Here is a 17,434-nt window from a genome sequence, read left to right on the forward strand (position 1 = left end):
CCAGTCTTCCGTCCCGCGTTTGTTTTATCCCCAGGAAATTCTCGTGTTTCCTTTGGGTCCTCTCGGTTTGCTTTCATCTTTACATGGTTAACCCACCTTAGTTGCTCACTGTTGTCTGGTCCCTGTCTCTAGCTGCCCGGCCATCTGGGGACCTGCGGGGCGCTGCCGCCCTGCAGGAGTCCACAGCCTGGCACCTGGCCTCCCCTCCCCTTCCCGTCCCTTCCCAGGCGCCGTCCTGGGGCCACTTGGTCCCGATCCTGCTTTGGCTCCTCGTGAACACTGGCCAGCTTCCAAAGGGCGGGGGGTCCTGGTGCCCATGGGGGAATTCAGCTCAGCCTCACCTGTTCTCGCGTGTCTCGTGGGCAGTGCCATCTGTCCCTTGTGTTTTTCCTTGTTGTCTTGAAAAGTCAGCAGCAAAGCCCCTGGGAGCTGGGACCTGCTGTGACACGAGGGCCAACAGTGGCCTTAGTCTCAACAGAGACCCAGCGGCTTACGCTGCAGCCGTTACTCACCCTTATGGTCCTGGAGGCGGGTATCCGAGGTGAAGGTGCCGGCACATCACCTTCTGGTGCGAGCCAGCCTCCCACTCGTGGACGCGCCTTCTCACTGGGCCCTCACGTGCAGGAGGGCAGGGGCTCCGTGGGGCCTCTCTTATAAGAGAAGCACTCGTCCCCTCGTGGGCCCCACCCTCAGGACCTCATCACCTCTGAAGGCTCCACCTCCAAACACCAGCATATGAATTCTGGGGGCACAACATTCGGACCAAGCAGTGGCATCACGGAAATAAGGCACGTTTCAGAGGTTGTCCAAGGCCTGGCATCAAGGCCACACACAACATTTCCTGGAGTCCTGCTGCTGACATTTTCCCTTCTCTTATTTCTAACTTTCATATCCTAAGTCACCCAGTTTTCTGTTTTCATTTTTGAAAATGCTGTGTGTTTTCATTTATAGGCACTCCTGTTTCTATAGCACACAAGGATTCAGGTTTGTAAAAGCAAATGAGTGATTTCTGTGTGATATGCTATATGTTTGCATCAGGTTTTGCCAATTTTTTACTAAAGAGGACAAGTACTTAGCTTTTGTGGCAAACTACTACATGAAAGATAACTTTGATCTTCAATATTCATACATGAAAATGGGCAAGCATTTCTCTCACGATGCTTAACTGCAGTTACTGAGCCGCAGGAAGCCTGTCTTGCCATAGTCGTCCTTGGGCTGGGGGCGTGCACTGGGGGCCCCAGGAGGTCTCCTGATTCTGGAGTTGGCCCTCTGTGTGGCCTTAGTGGCCGCATGGACACCTCCCCTCAGTCCTGCCTGCATGAAGGCTGTGTGACCCTGAAGCGGGTCCTGCCTGGGTGGCTGACCAGGCAGCACTGGTCATCACAGCAGTGACACACGAGCCCTGGTTTCGGGTCTCTGAGGCCCGTGAAGGACATTGTTCTAACTGCATGGTCAAGCCTAATTTGCCATCATTGCTGACTTGTTAGCCTGGAAGTTTATTGAGAATGTTACATTAGTGGTGGTGATAGTTTGTCGTAAAAGACAGATTTATACAAACCGAAATAATTAACTGGAAATCTGGTGAAATGTAAATACAAACATATGGGTTTAACATTTCAGTTTCAGGATAGTTTCAGCTATCGGGATCTGACAGGTCGAGGGTGCACATCTGTCCTCTCGAGGCGGCTGTGTCCTTGGCTGAGTCACGCCTGTGGGGGGTGGAGGGATACGCACGCTGCGCGCCCCCCCCCCCCCCGCGCTCCATCGCTGGAGAAACGCGCGTTTCCATGTTTCTGCCGGCACGTGGCTCCCTGAGCTGGGCTCCTCAGCTGTTTCCTCGGCACCTGTAGCTCTTCAGAAGGAAGTGGAGTCGCTCACCAAGGAGCAGTCGGAGACCAAGGAGCAGTCGGAGAAGGACCGTTCAGCTCTGCTCTCCCAGATGAGGCTCCTGGAGGCCGAGCTGGAGGAGCAGCTCTCGCGGCAGCAGGCGTGCGCCCGGCAGGCCGAGGAGCTCTCCGCCCTGAGGCAGCAGATGGGCTCCCTGGACCAGCAGCTGCGCCGCCAGCGCCAGTTCATGGATGTAAGAGTCTCGAGCGATAAGTTTGTTTGCGTCACCGGAGGTCACCTTCATAGTGTGAACTTCTTTCCAGGTTGTTAAGTAGCTTCTGTGCTGGCGTCGGGATGAACGTGAGCACAGCCTGGCAGATGTCTCGGGTGTTGTGCACGTGCATCTTGCCCTGGTCCAGGGCAGCGTCTGCTGGCCCCCTGCCGTCTGCTTTCTGTCTCTCCTTCTGCCTGTGTCTCAGAAGGTGGCCCCGGTCCCACCTGGAGGCTGCGCCTCTTCATGTGGCTCCGTCATTCGCGGTGTCCATGACAAGGGGGCCCCTTCCGCCCTGTCCCCGTCCTCTGATCCTGCCTGCAAAGCGCGGTGGGGACGCTCGGGGAAACGGTCCAAACTGGGTGCCTCTCGCGACAGGCGCAGGCGGTGGAGCGGGAACGCGAGCGCGAGGACTTCCAGCAGGAGATCCAGAGGCTGGAGGAGCAGCTCCGCCAGGCAGCCCGGCTGCGACCGCCGGGTCCCCGCGACAGCGACGTAAGTCAGCCCGTCTGCCGTGCGCTGGGCCCCGCCCGTGGGGAGCTGTTCTCTGCGCCGCTTTCAAAAAAAGCTTTATCTTTAAACCCTTTTTTGCCTTCCATGTACACGAAAACGACCACGGGTGCAGCTGGATGGTGAGGTGCGAGTGCTCCGTGCTTGTCTGTGTCTGTCTGTCTTCCGTTCGCCCCCTCGATGCTGCCCACCCCCTCGCCTGTTCCCTGCATGACCAGACAGGGAGGGATTGGTGCACGGGGCCCTGTCTCTGGTTTGTTTTTCTTGCTTCTTCTGCTTGGGGTCGGATCTGTCTGCTTCCTCCTGTCTGAGGTCGCTGTAGTTGATTTGCTTATTCTTTTCAAAAATTAAAATTACCTTGAGATGATTGTGGATTCACTTGCAGTTAGAGGAACTAAGACCAGTTCCCCCCATGGTGATGTCCTGCAGGAGGTCCCAGCCAGGGTGTGGACCTGCAGACAGGAGACGGCGCCCACTCCCTCCCTCCCACTAATCTGCGCTCTCTCCGCAGCTTTGCTATTTCCAGGCTGTTGTGCAAACGACCATAGGTGTAACCTTTGCACTCAGCCTGCTTCTCGACCCTGACCCAGGCGGTGCTGTATCTATCTATGCTCGGTTCTTTTTTTTTTTACTGCTCAATGGCTTTCCATTCCTTCCTCTCAAAATTTATTTTATTTTACTAACAAATTCTGTGTTATTTTTTGTATATCATTTTATAGAGAGAATTCTGTCTGTTCTTTCACCAGGCTTCACTGTGCAGCATGGGTCTAGAAAACCATGTAGAGGACCAGTTTTCTCACAGTTGTATTGTCGTACTCTCTTTACTTTGCGAGGTGGGTTTTTTTTTTAAACTATTGTTTCTGAAGCATTTTCTGTGGTTTTTAGATTGAATTGTTAGAAGAAAAATTGAGAGAAAAATCAGATGGACTTAATGAACTGATTATAAAGAAAGATTTGGCAGATAGACAAGTATTAATCCAGGAAGAGGAGATTAAACGTCTGCAGGAGGCAAACGCCAGCACCACAAGAAAACTGATGCAGCTCCAGGGAGAACTGGAGAGACAGCGGAAAGCTGCGAGGGACCTGGAGCAGGTGAGCTTGCGGTCCCAGGGCGGAGGGGGGCGGCCGGGGGGCAGCTGCTGTGGCAGCGCTTCATTGTCGCCGCAGACCCCCAGCTCTGACTGCTCCACTGTGGACACGGTCTCCAAGCGTGTGGGCGTCTCCCCAGTCCCCAGCGACCCCAGCTGGGTGTCCTACGGCTTAGCTCAACTCTGACACCGTCTACCTGGAGATGGCGTCAGACCCCACAGCTTAAGGGCTCAGTCCCACAGGACTGTCCCCGCACCCAGATGCCACCTCAGGTCCAACTTTTATAAGTTGAGGATCCCACGACCCGCTCCTGGGTTTCGACGAATTTGCTAGAGTGGCTCACAGAACTCAAAACACTTTACTTACTGGGTTGCCAGTTTATCATAAAAGGATGCAATTCGGGAACAGCCAGATGGAGGAGGTGCCGACGGCAGGTGGGGAGGGCGCACTGACCCAGAAGCTCCTGGAAACCCGTCCTTCTGGGTTTTGTGGCGACTTCATCGTGCAGCCATGACTGGCCATTGGTGATGGATTCACCCTTCAGCCCCTCTCCCCCTGCCCTGGAGGCCAGGGCTGAGACTGAAAGTTCTGACCCTTTAATCCCATGGTCAGTTCCCCTGGCAACCAGCCCCCATCCTTCAGTGGCCTGGGGCTTCCCCAAAGTCAGCTCTGTGACTCAGACTCAGGTGTGGCTGGAGGGGCTTGTTGGGAATGTAGGCAGCTTCGTCACTCTCATGGCTCAGGGAGCGCCAAGGTGTCAGGCGCCCCGTGCCAGCATCGGACAGAGGCCAGGTGCGTGTTTCTTACTGCACATCCCGGTGTTGCGTTCAGTGTAATAACATTTCATACCAGCTTTATAGCACTCCTTTGTCTCTCAAGTACTCTTGAGTTGATCCCTAGTAATTAGGTAAATCTTCAAGATTTTAGGTTTAGAAGGCTTACTTTATTAAATACTTTACATAGAGCCTAGTTATAATTATTTTAATTTTTGAGAAAGGAATTTATGTCAGCTCCTCAGTGAAAACACCTCCGGTGATAGTTCTTCTAGTTGTCGTTTGGAATTACGCCTCAGTGATGTGCACGTTCTTGTGTCTAAGAGTTTAGGATGAGGTGGGAAAGCTGCGTGTGGGCAGGTTCCCTGACTGGGAGTGGGGCAGGGCGGGTAGGAGGGCCTTTCCAGTCAGCGCTGCCCCTCCTTTGCGCATTTAGCCCGAAGGAATCCAAGTTTCTTGTATCTTGTGTCACTGGGGGTTTAAAGGTTACCTGAAAGTCTGAGGCTCAGTAAGAAATTTTATTTTGGAATCGTTTTGGCCCTAAGAAAACCCTGGCTCAAGGAGGAGAGTTTTATCAGGTGTGTTTGGTTTGAAAATGCTGATGAGAACCATTAGGTGAAGCCCAGGCCCCTTCTTGAGGATGTGCTGTGTGGGAAGGACGCCCAGCACAGGTCCCGTGGCTCCTGAGTCAGCCAGCTACTCGCTCTGTCCCCCCTTGCTTGGGGACAGTTCTGGGTGGCTCCCTCCCCCAGCCAACAGCTACCGAGCTTACTAGGCACCAGGGTGTAGAAAATGTCTTTTTTTTCCTCTACGAAGTTGGACCATGTGTACAATTTTGGATGCCTGTTTCTTCCCTGCGTAATATGTTGTGACCATTCTGTCCATAGTAAATGTTCCTTGAAAACTTTTTAATGGTCTGCTAGCATTCATTGTATGGATGTGTTGTCAGCCATTGCCCTGTTCTTTGTCAGGTTCTTCCCAGTTAGAACAATTTGCTGACAGTCTGGAGACCCTTTTGGTACCTTGTTGAATAATGACTGGGATAACTTCCTTGCAGTGGAATCTCGGGCGCAAGCGGCGGCTCTGTTTGGGCTGCACCCTCCACTAGGCAGGCGTCTGCTCTGGAGCATGGCTGGGTCTGTGGATGGTGTGTCTGGCACGTGCAGGTGTGCGCAGGTGTGCTCCAGAAGGGCTGAGGATGACCTACACTTTAATAACAAGCTGCAGTTTGAGGCCCCTGATTTCCTGAAACACTCGCCTAAAATAAATGTTTTTTTCTTAAATAGGACAAAGAGGCATTACAGGAACAGCAGATGAATAACTTGCTCCTGGTGTCCACACTGCAGTCTAAACTGGATGAGGGCAAATGCCTGGGGTCACCTACGGACAACCGTCCTGACGATGCAGAAGTCCAGCTGGAGGCGGTGCACAGGACGCTGCTGCAGCATGAGGACGAGGTGCGTGTGGGGCGGGCCTTGTGGGAGTGTCCCCTCACTGCTCCGTGTCTGCTGGTGGCCTCCCCTGCGCTTCTGTGTAGAGGGCAGGACATCCAAGCGATACAGTTTGTGGGCTTGTCACTACTGTGTTCGCTTTGTAATTTTAACATTTCTTTGTGGATTATAGGACAGTAAGTTTTTCTGGCACGTACTTTAAATCTTCCCAAGTGATTTTAATAATTATTAAATTGATTAGAATATTAGGTCATTTTTAATGCTTACCTTTAATGCAAGGTTTTAAACTTAAAAGAACAATTAGAAAAAGTTAAAGGTGACTTAGTAAGTGGAAACGAAGAAGTACTACATGTGAACTTGAAATTAGACGTGCAGGACGACAACACTGCCGTCAGCATCTGAGAACTTCGAGAAGAGAAGGCCGGTCTGAAGGTAAGCGAGAAAAAGCCACCGACTCCGCCTGTGTCAACCGTGTACGCGCTGTGACCGGTGGAGTGACCGTCAGCTGTGGGGAGCTGGCCTCGGGCTCCCCGACATTCATGCGCCTTCCTGCTGAGACAGAAGAGGGGCCTCATGCTGGCACCCCTGGGCCAGCTCTAAAGTGTGCAGCGGGGCCAGCTTCTAGGGACCACTAGTGGGAATCAGAGTCACCTTGACTGGTGATGTTCATCTCCTTCACCTCCTGCACCAAACTCTGCTTCCTGTTTGCAAGTCCTTTAAAGGGTTCTTGTTGGAGTAAAGCTGCAGGAGAGGCCCTTCCCTAGTGACAGAAACCGTGAAGAGGAGATAAGTCATAACTTAGGAACCGTGTGACTACTTTGGGCTCCGTTCTAGAAGAGGTGATTTCCAGGACGTAGTTGCTTCCTTCTAGGAGCAGAAGAAACTCTGTTTTTAAGTCTTCTCTATTATCTTAATGTAATTGTGCTTTTGCAGCAAAAAATAAAAACAACCTCTGTATAGTGCAGACAGCAACCAAAGTCGTAAAGAGAACATCACCTTCAAAGATGGCCTTGAAATAGTTGAGTTCAGACTCACTTGTTGCCTGTGGTTGCAGCCTGGCGGTCATTGGATGAGTGTGAACTCACCGCAGTGAAGGAAGTCGAAGGGTCGTGTCATTTATGCCTGTTCCTCACAAAGGTTACATCTTCATGATTGTAAAATAATCTTTAGTGAAAATGGAGTTTTAGGCCAAAGGACAACACTGGTTGTCCTTTCGGTGGGGATTCTTCCTTAGTTAATAGATGAGTGGCAGGTAAGAGCACACTTTGCTTGTTCTTTGGTGATTGCTTTGAAACGAGTTGCCTAGAAAAATGCAGTCATTGATTTTTGAAAGCTGAACTAATATGTTATTTTCGGCAGAAAGCACTTTAATAGAAAAACATTTTCAAATTGAGTGTTACTATTTAAAACTGTAGACTTATTTAATTAGGATATTTCGCATCTGCGAGGTCAGGGGACTATTTCCCATAATAATGCTTTCCTGGCATTATTATCATTGTTATCATTTCCACAAGCATTTCTGCAAAACAGAGGAAGGGAGATGACATGTGTGAGTGCGTAGGCCGAGGCGTAGCTGGCCGGGGCGGGGCGTGGCGCCCTCAGCGAGGTGGGCCTCGCCTGGCACTGTGTGTGGGACTGCAGTCTGATCTGGTGTATTATTAGGCATTACGTTCTTTGTAGTTTGTAAGGTGTCTGGGGGTCAACAGGGGCTTCTGTGTCCTTACACAAAGGTTATAGTTTTTTGTTTTTTTTTAATTAATGTTGGAGGAGGGTTTAGAGATGGTGGGGCTGTAGAGTAAAAAGGAGTTTTGACTGCAGTTCTTCATGACCCCAAATGTTGCAGTGACAGAGGCTATTGGGAAATTAATGATCTGTGTTGGTACCTTATATATGTGGCAAAATTGTACAATATCCTTTTGTGTTACTTTGAAGAATGCCTTTAAAACCAATGACTAGTTTTTTTAAGGAGATTATATCAGTTATTTGTCCTTAGTACTCTAGAATGAGCCATGTGAGTGTAATTTTACGTACTAAAAAATATCGTAAATATTAAAAATAGTTTATGTGATAAGGAAAATATTTTAGTTCCATTAAGAATAGAAAACTATTATAAAGACAATCCCAAATGTTTTCTTTTGGGATTTTTGTTCATTTCTAGACATGTAAATTTGTACATCATTTGTTTTATGTAATTCTACTCCTTTTTTGTGAAAATGTCGACGATATCTTTACTTTGATATAATAAACCAAAGTTCCATTTGTAGGACTGACTCTCGTTAGATTTCTAATTCTGTGAAAGAAACCACGTTTTGTTATATTTTCTGTCCTTATTTTGTGTCAGTGAAGGTTTTCGTCATCTAGAATCATGGTACCGTTAGGTTTTTTGGAATGCTGTGCACTTATGTTCCCACCATTCTTTGTTAAGACCTCTTTTGATGTGGTTATTGTTCTTTCTTTTCTGTGCTTCCTTCTCCAGCAGCTACTTGACATCCTAACACCTTATTCTCAACATGTATTGTCCCTTCCTTCATTATTTATTCTAATCCTTGGATTAGTGTTGTTTCTTTAGTTTTATCATTTACTCTCCCCCTTATTCTATAATTTTCAAGGAAGAGGTCTTAAACTTTTTTTTTTTTTTTTTCGGTACGCGGGCCTCTCACTGTTGGGGCCTCTCCCATTGCGGAGCACAGGCTCCGGACGCGCAGGCTCAGTGGCCATGACTCACGGGCCCAGCCGCTCCGCGGCATGTGGGATCTTCCCGGACCGGGGCACGAACCCGTGTCCCCTGCATCGGCAGGCGGACGCTCAACCACTGCGCCACCAGGGAAGCCCTGAACGTTGTTTATTAAGTGTATTCCTAAGTATCTTAGGTTGGTTGCACTAGTGGACATGGGCTTAAAGTTGTGTTTATCCTCCAGTTGTTTGCCATGAGTATACACACGTGCATGCGTGTGTGTGTATAATTGTCGTATATTAACCTCGTATCTTGTGACCTTGCTAAGCCCGTATATACTAGTAGTGTGTTTGTAGATTTCTAGGGCTTTCTATGTAGAAGAGTACACCGTCTGCAAAGAGACAGGTTTGTGTCTCTCCAGCCTTCGTCCTTTATTTCTTTTCCTTTCGTATTACAATGTCTAGCACTTCCAGTGTAGTGTTAAATAAAACAGGTGAGAGCAGTCATCCTTGCCTTGTTCCTGATCTTGGAGGAAAGTGTTCATCGTTTTGCCATGAAGTATAATGTCAGCTGTAGGTTTTTCATAGATATCTTTCATCAGATTGAGGATGTTCCCTTTTGTTTCTGCGTTGCTTCCTCTAAATCTTTTGAAATACTTATATTATTTTTCTTTTAACTCTTCGAATAGGGTTAGCTACATTGAGTGATTTTTGAAGGTTAAGCCAACCTTGCATTCCTAGGATAAACTCTACTTGGTGGTGATCAACTACCCTTTTAATACATTGTTGGATTTGACTTGCTGATCTTTTTTTAGTGGATTTTTCATCTGTCTTCATTGAGCTACTTTTTAAAAATATATATTTTATCAGGTTTTGGTATGAAGGTTTTGCTGGGCTTATAAAATGTTGGAAATTTTCCCACTTCTTTTTCTGAAAGAGGTTATTTAAATACATGTGATTTCTTCTCTAAATATTTTAATAGAATGTACAGTGAAACCATCTGGCCCTGCAGGCTACCTAAGTGGTGAGGTTTTTGGTAATGAATTCTGTTTCTTTAATAGGTATAGGGGTGTTTAGATTTCTGTTTTATCTTGTGTTACTTTTGACTGACTGTGTTTTTCAAGGAGCTTGTCCACTTCATCTAAATTGTCAAATTTCTTGGCATGAAGGAGTTTATAATCGTTCCTTATTAGTCATTAATCTTATTAACCATTTTCTTATTAACTCATCGAATAGCCGTAAGTTATGCATTGATGACCCTTTTTTCATTCCTGATATTGATGAATTTGTGTTTTCTCTTTTTCTGAGGTCTCTGTAGCCTAAGGGTTTATCAGTTTTACTGGTGTTTTAAAAAAACAGCTTTTGGCTTTACTAGTTTTCTCAATTTTTTTCCTATTTCTTTGATTTCTCTTATTTTCATTATTGGATTCCTTTTACCTCCCTTGGGTTTATTTTACTCTTCTTTTTCTAGCTTCTTTAGGTGAAACCTTAAGTCACTGATTTCATTTATTTATTTATTTAATTTATTTGGCTGCGTCGGTTCTTAGTTGTGGCACGTGGGGTCCTTCACTGTGGTGCGTGGGCTCTTTGTTGCAGTCTGCGGGCTTCTCTCTAGTTGTGGCACATGGCCTCCAGAGCGCACAGGCTCAGTAGTTGTGGCCCACAGGCTTAGTTGCCCCGTGGCATGTGGGATCTTAGTTCCCCAACCAGGGATTGAACCTTCATCCCCTGCACTGGAAGGTGGATTCTTAACCACTGAACCACCAGGGAAGTCCTGTCACTGATTTGAGACAGTCCTTATTTTTTTGATAAAACCATTTCTTATCTGTAAATTTTTCAGGGTATTAAAAAAAATTCACACACACAAATTCACTTTTTGGGGAGTAGTTCTGTGAGTTCTGAAAAATGCATTTAGTCCTGTAATCACTACCACAAACAAGACACAGTACAGCGCCCCACTCAGAAAGTCTCCCTGTGCTGCCCCTTTGTGGTCACCAACCCCACACCCAACCTCTCGCAGCCACTGATCTGCTCTTCAGCTCTACAGGTTGTGCCTTTTGCAGAATGCTATGTATGTCAAGTCACTTAGCATAATATGTTTGAAATTCATCCATCTTGTTGCGTGTGGCAGTAATTTGTTCCTTTATTTCTGAGTAATACTGTCTAGATGTCCCATGGTTTATTCATTCACTCATTGACATATGTTTGGATTGTTTCTAGGTTTTGGCAGTTATGAATTGAGCTACTGTAAACATTCATGTGCAGGTTTTTGTGTGAAAATAAGTTTCCAGTTCTTTAGGGTAAATACCTGTGAGTAGAATGGCTGATTCATATGTAAGTATATGTTTAACCTTAAAAGAAACTGCCAAACGGTTTTGCAAAGTTGCTGTACCATTTTACATTCCCAGCAGCAGCGTATGAGGGCTCTAGTAACCATGTCCTCATCAGCACTTGGTATGGTCAGTCTTTTTCACTTGTAGCCATTTTAATAGGTGTGTAGTGGTATCTCCTTATAGTTTTAATTTGCACTTCCTCAATGACTAATGATCTTGAGGGTCTTTTTATGTGCTTGTTTGCCATCCATGTTGTGGTGAAATGTTTGTTCAAATCCTTTGCTACTTTTTTTATTACTTTTTTTTAATTGAAGTAGTCAATTTGTAATATTATATTAGTTTCAGGTATACAAGATAGTGATTCAGTATTTTTGTAGATTCTACTCCATTTAAAGTTATTACAAAATAATAGCTATTATATTTCCCTGTGTCATACAATATATCCTTTTTGCTTATTTATTTTATATAAAGTAGTTTGTGTCTTAATCTCATAACCCTGTCTTGCCCTTCCCCCTTCCCTCTCCCCATTTGTAATCACTAATTTGTTCTCCATGTCTGTGAGTCTGTTTCTGTCTTGTTATATACATTTGTTTATTTTATTTTTTAGATTCCACGTATAGGTGATAACATACAGTATTTGTCTTTCTCTGTCTGACTTATTTCACTAAGTATAATACCCTCTAGGTCCATCCATGTTATTGCAAATGGCAGAATTTCATCCTTTTTTATGGCTGAGTAGTATTCCATTGTATATTTGTGCTACATCTTCTTTATCCATTCATTTGTCGGTGGACACTTAGGTTGCTTCCTTATCTTGGCTATTGTAAATAGTGCTGCTATGAACAGTGGGGTCCATGTATCTTTTTGAATGAGTGTTTTCATTTTCTTCAGCTATATACCCAGGAGTGGAATTGCTGGATCATATGGTAGTTCTATTTTTAGTTTTTTGAGGAACCTCCTTATTCTTTTACGCAGTGGCTGCACCAATTTACAGTCATGTCAACAGTGTGATAGGATTCTCACATCCTCACCAACATTTGTTATTTGTGTTCTTTTTGATGGCAGCCATTCTAACAGGTGTGAGGTAATATCTCATTATGGTTTTGATTTTCATTTCCCTGATGATTAGTGATGTTGAGCATTTTTCCATGTGCCTGTTGACCATCTGCATTTCCTCTTTGGAAAATCATATGTTATGGTCTTCTGCCCGTTTTTTTTTTTTTGGCTGTGCCGCATGGCATGCAAGATCTTAGTTCCCTGAGCAGGGATCAAACCCATGCCCCCAGCAGTGGAAGCGCAGAGTTTTAACCACTGGACCGCCAGGGAAGTCCTTCTCATTTTTTAATCAGATTGTTTGTGTTTTTGATGTTGAGTTGTATGAATGGTTTATATATGTTGGATATTAACCCTTTATTGGTCATAATATTTGTAAATATTTTCTGCCATTCAGTAGGTTGCCTTTTCATTTTGTCGATGGCTTCCTTTGCTCTGCAAAAGCTTTTCAGTTTATTTAGGTCCCATTTGTTTATTCTTGCTTTTGTTTCCTGTGCTTTAGGAGACAGCACCATGAAAATGTTGTTATAATTTATGTCACAGAGTGTTCTGCCCGTGTCTTCCTCTAGCAGGTTTATGGTTTCCGGTCTTGCATTTAGGTCTTTTTTTTTTTTTTTTTTTTTTTACAGTTTTTATGGAGCTATATATATATATTTTTTAACTTATTTTTATTTTTTATTTTATATTTTTAATTTTTGGCTGTGTTGGGTTTTGTTGCTGTGCACGGACTTTCTCTAGTTGCGGCAAGCGGGGATACTCTTTGTTGCCCTGCGCAGGCTTCTCATTGCAGTGACTTCTCTTCTTGCAGTGCGTGGGCTTCAGTAGTTGCAGCACACGGGCTCAGTAGTTGCAGCATGTGGGCCCTAGAGCACATGGGCTTCAGTATTTGCAGTGCGTGGGCTCAGTAGTTGAGGTGTGCAGGCTCTAGGTGCTCAGGCTTCAGTAGTTGTGGCTCGCGGGCTTCAGTAGTTGTGGCTCACGGGCTCTAGAGTGCAGGCTCAGTAGTTGTGGCACATGGGCTTTGTTGCCGCGTGGCATGTGAGATCTTTCCGGACCAGGGATCGAGCCTGTGTCCCCTGCATTGGCAGATGGATTCTTAACCACTGCAGCACCAGGGAAGTCCTGTGCACTTAGGTCTTTAATCCATTTTTAATTTATTTTTGTATATAGTATTAGAGAATGTTCTAATTTCATTTTTTTACGTGTAGCTCTCCCATTTTCTCAGCACCACTTATTAAAGAGGCTGTCTTTTCTCCATTGTACATTCTTGCCTCCTTTGTTGTTGATTAATTGACCATAAGGGTGTGGGTTTATTTCTGGGCTCTGTATTCTGTTCCATTGATCTGTGTGTCTGTTTTTGTGCTAATACCATGCTGTTTTGATTACTGTAGCTTCATAGTGCAGTCTGAAGTTAGGGAGCATGGTACCTCCAGCTTTGTTCTTTTTCTCAAAATTTCTTTGGCAAATTGGTGTTTTCTGTGGTGCCATATTCATTCTAGGATTATTTGTTCTGGTTCTGTGAAACCTGTCGCAGGTATTTTCATAGGGAGTGCATTAAATCTGTAGATTGCTTTAGGTACTATAGACATTTTAACAGTATTCTTCCAATCTGAACATGGAATATCTTTCCATTTCTTTGTATTATCTTCAATTTCCTTCATCAGTGTTTTATAGTTTTCAGAGTAGAGGTCTTTCACCTCCTCAGATAAGTTTATTCCTAGTATTTTATTCTTTTTGATGTTTTCTTTCTCTTCTGGTACTTCATTATTAATGTATAGAAAAAGCAACAGATTTCTGTATATTAATCTTGTATCCTTAAACTTTTCTGATTTCAGTTTAGTTCTAATAGTTTTTTGTTGGAGACTTTGGGGTTTTCTATATAAAGTATTAACATCATCTGCAAATAGTGATAGTTTTAGTTTTTCCCTTCCAATTTGGATGCCTTTTATTTCTTTTTCTTGTCTGATTGCTGTGGCTAGGACTTCTAATACTATGATAAATAGAAGTAGCAAGAGTAGGTATTCTTGTCTTTTTCCTGATTTTAGAGGGAAGGCTTTCAAGTTTTCACCAATAATATGATGTTAGCTGTGGATTTGTCATAAATGGCCTTTATTATATTGAGATACATTTCCTCTTTATCAACTTTGATGAGAGTTTTTATCATGAATGGATGTTGAATTTTGGCACATGCTTTTACTGCATCTATTGAGACAATCGTGTATTTTTATCCTTCCTTTTGGGAATGTGGTGTATCATATTGGTTGATTTACAGATATTGAATCCTCCTTGCGTCCCTGGAATAAATCTCACTTGATCATTGTGTGTGAATTCTTAATGTATTGTTGGATTGGTTTGCTAATATTTTATTGAGGATTTTTACATCTATATTCATTAGAGATATTGCCGTAACTGTCTTTTTTGGTAGTGTCTTTTTTTGGTTTTGGTATCAGGGTACTGATGACCTCACAGAATAAGTTTGGGAGTGTTCCCTCCTCTTCAGTGTTTTGGAATTGTTTGAAAAGGATAGGGATTAGCACTTCTTTACATTTTTGGTACAGTTCCCCTGTGAAGCTGTCTGTTACTGGACTTCTGATTCTTTTGCTAATTTTTTAAAAGTTGGGTTCATTTTCTTATTGTTCAGTTTTGGGAATTTATATCTTCTGAATACTTTTTTGATATATGATCTGCAGATATTTAACCCACTGTGTGGTTTGTCTCTTCACTCTTCAATAGTATGTTCCACAGATCAAGACCTTTTTAGTTTTGATAAAGTTCAATTTATTAAATTTTTAAATGGGCTGTGCTTTTTTTTTTTTTTTTTTTTTTTTTTTTTTTTTTTTTTGCGGTACGCGGGCCTCTCACTGTTGTGGCCTCTCCCGTTGCGGAGCACAGGCTCCGGACGCGCAGGCTCAGCTGCCATGGCTCACGGGCCCAGCCGCTCCGCGGCACGTGGGATCTTCCCAGACCGGGGCATGAACCCGTGTCCCCTGAATCGGCAGGCGGACTCCCAACCACTGCGCCACCAGGGAAGCCCTGGGCTGTGCTTTTGGAGTTGTATCTAAGAGCTCTTCTCCTAACCCAAGACGACAAAAATATTCTCTTATGTTTTCACTTAGAAATTCCATAGTTTTGCTTTGTATTCAAATCTATGATATACTTTATATTTGGGCACATGGATGTCTAATTTTTCCAGCTCTGTTCAAACGCTAATCTTTTTTCCATTTAATTGCCTTTACACCATTCACAAAAATCAGTTAACCATATTTGTTTAGATATCTGAACTCTGTTCAGTTATATTGATTGAGATTTCTCTTTCTTTACTAATATCACACTATTTCTATTTCTATACTTTTACAGTAAGTCTTGAAACCAGGTAATGTAAGTCATCCAACTTTTTCTGTTTACAAATTTGTTTTGGCTATTCTACTTCCTTTAACTTTCCATGTAATTGTAGAAGCAACAAAGTGATACCTGCAAAAATGTCTTGCTGGTATTTTGATTGGGATTGCATTGAATCTATAGATTGAGCTGGAGAAAATTAACATCTTAACAATTTTGAGTCTTCCAAACCATGAACATGGTGTAAGTCTCCATTTATTTGTCTTCTTGGATTTCTTTCAGTGATGTGTGGTTTTCAATTTATATATACTGCATATATATTTTGTTAGATTTATATCTAGGTACTTTATTTTTTGTTGTGCTATCTTAAATGATATGTTCATTTAATTTAAAAAATGATGTGTTTTATTTAATGTTAAATTCTAATATGGTAGATTATATTGATGAATTTTCAAATATTGAATCAGCCCTGAATCCCTGGAATAAACCCCACTTGGTCATGGTGTATGGTTCTTTTATATCTGCTGAATTCTATTTACTAGTGTTTTGTTTGTTTGTTTGTTTGTTTGCGGTACACGGGCCTCTCACTGTTGTGGCCTCTCCCGTTGCGGAGCACAGGCTCAGGATGCGCAGGCTCAGTGGCCATGGATCACGGGCCCAGCTGCTCCGCGGCATGTGGGATCTTCCCGCACCGGGGCATGAACCCATGTCCCCTGCATCGGCAGGCGCACTCTCAACCACTGCGCCACCAGGGAAGCCCCTTTATTAGTGTTTTATTAAGAATTTATATATTCATAATGGATATTGGTCTGTAGTTTTCTTGTGATATCTGTCTGGTTTTGGTATCACGGTAATATTGGCCTCACTGAATGAATTGTTCCCTCTTCTGTTTTCTGTAAAAGATTGTTCAGTATTAGTGCTATTTATTATTTAACTCATTACTGATGGGGGGATTTTTGTAGAAACTAACACCTGTGGCCGGCGGTTTTTATTTTGGCCAGCCAAAAATAATTCTGTTATTTCAGTAACACTTTGCAGGTTATTACATTCACTAGTTACACCTGATGCGCCTGTAAAGTCTCCTAATTTTTGTGACATGTTGTCTTCAGTCCGCTCTCCTGTAGAAGCAAAGGAGCATCCTCCAGCACTGTGAGTTTCATTTTCAGTTTCTGTGTTGGAATTAATCACTAAGGTTGTCTGTCTTTTTGTGGATCTACTACTCACATCCTCTGACTCAGAACCGTATTCTGAAGAGCTCTCGTCTTCTCAGACACTAGTGTATATGTTGCTCGGACAGTCAGAGGGAGTGTCTGCAAACATTCACTGAACGATTCTTCACTCAAAATTGCACGAGGCGTCATTGTTGAAAATGTTACAGTTATAACATACACAATGTTGGAACAGAAACCTCACAGAGCAAAATGTGAATGATAATGACAACCGTACGTTGTCTAATGAACCCTTGATCAGTTTTAAGCTTGAGCAACTTTGCACAGTGATGTTAATTGTATCACTCTCTAAAAACGCATTGATAGGTCTCCAGTCAATAACATTCGGGTAACAAAAGACGTATTAATATGTCTCTTGTCAATAATGTGTTAATGGTTGAGTAACACCATCTGGGCCTGGCAAGTTCTCTTTCTGTTTTTTGTTTTTAAATTACAGATTCAATTTCCTCAATACTTATGGGGTTGTTCAAATTAATATTTCGCACTGGGAAGTTTTGGGCCATTATTTATTGAGGTATTTTTTGGCATCATTCTCTTCTAGAGCTCCAGTTACAAATATACCATACCTTTTACATCGTCCTATGGGTATTGGAAGCTGTGTGCATTTTTTATAATTCTTTTCCTCTGATGGGATAATGTCTGTGACTCTTCAGACTTTGAACTCTGTCATGTTCAGGATTTTCTCAAGCCCATTGGAGTGATTTTCTAAATTTCCTATCTTTTTGTTTATCATGAACATGCTTACCTTTATGTCCTTGAACACAGTTATAACATCCTTATTTGCTTGTTCCAGCATTTTTGTCATCTCAGTTTTAGTTGTCAATGGTTGTCTTTTCGTGTCAGAGTAAGCCGCGTGATGCTGATTTTTTTTTTTAAATAATTTTGA

The 17,434-nt window shown here is 43.7% G+C and overlaps 1 protein-coding gene across 1 annotated transcript in view; it reads left to right on the plus strand.

Moving 5' to 3' along the window:
* Window positions 1-17,434, plus strand: part of PCNT (pericentrin) — a gene marked incomplete at its 5' end in the record, with an annotated part of 78,888 nt that overhangs the window by 26,615 nt on the left and 34,839 nt on the right. The window contains 6 exons of the mRNA XM_082624390.1: window positions 133-310; window positions 408-547; window positions 1,704-2,080; window positions 2,477-2,605; window positions 3,494-3,700; window positions 5,757-5,927. Of these exons, the coding sequence (XP_082480516.1) occupies window positions 133-310; window positions 408-547; window positions 1,704-2,080; window positions 2,477-2,605; window positions 3,494-3,700; window positions 5,757-5,927 (1,202 nt within the window). The remainder of the gene's footprint in view (window positions 1-132; window positions 311-407; window positions 548-1,703; window positions 2,081-2,476; window positions 2,606-3,493; window positions 3,701-5,756; window positions 5,928-17,434) is intronic.

Source organism: Mesoplodon mirus, assembly GCF_964341445.2.
Source record: "Mesoplodon mirus genome assembly, chromosome: 6".
NCBI lineage: Eukaryota > Metazoa > Chordata > Mammalia > Artiodactyla > Ziphiidae > Mesoplodon > Mesoplodon mirus.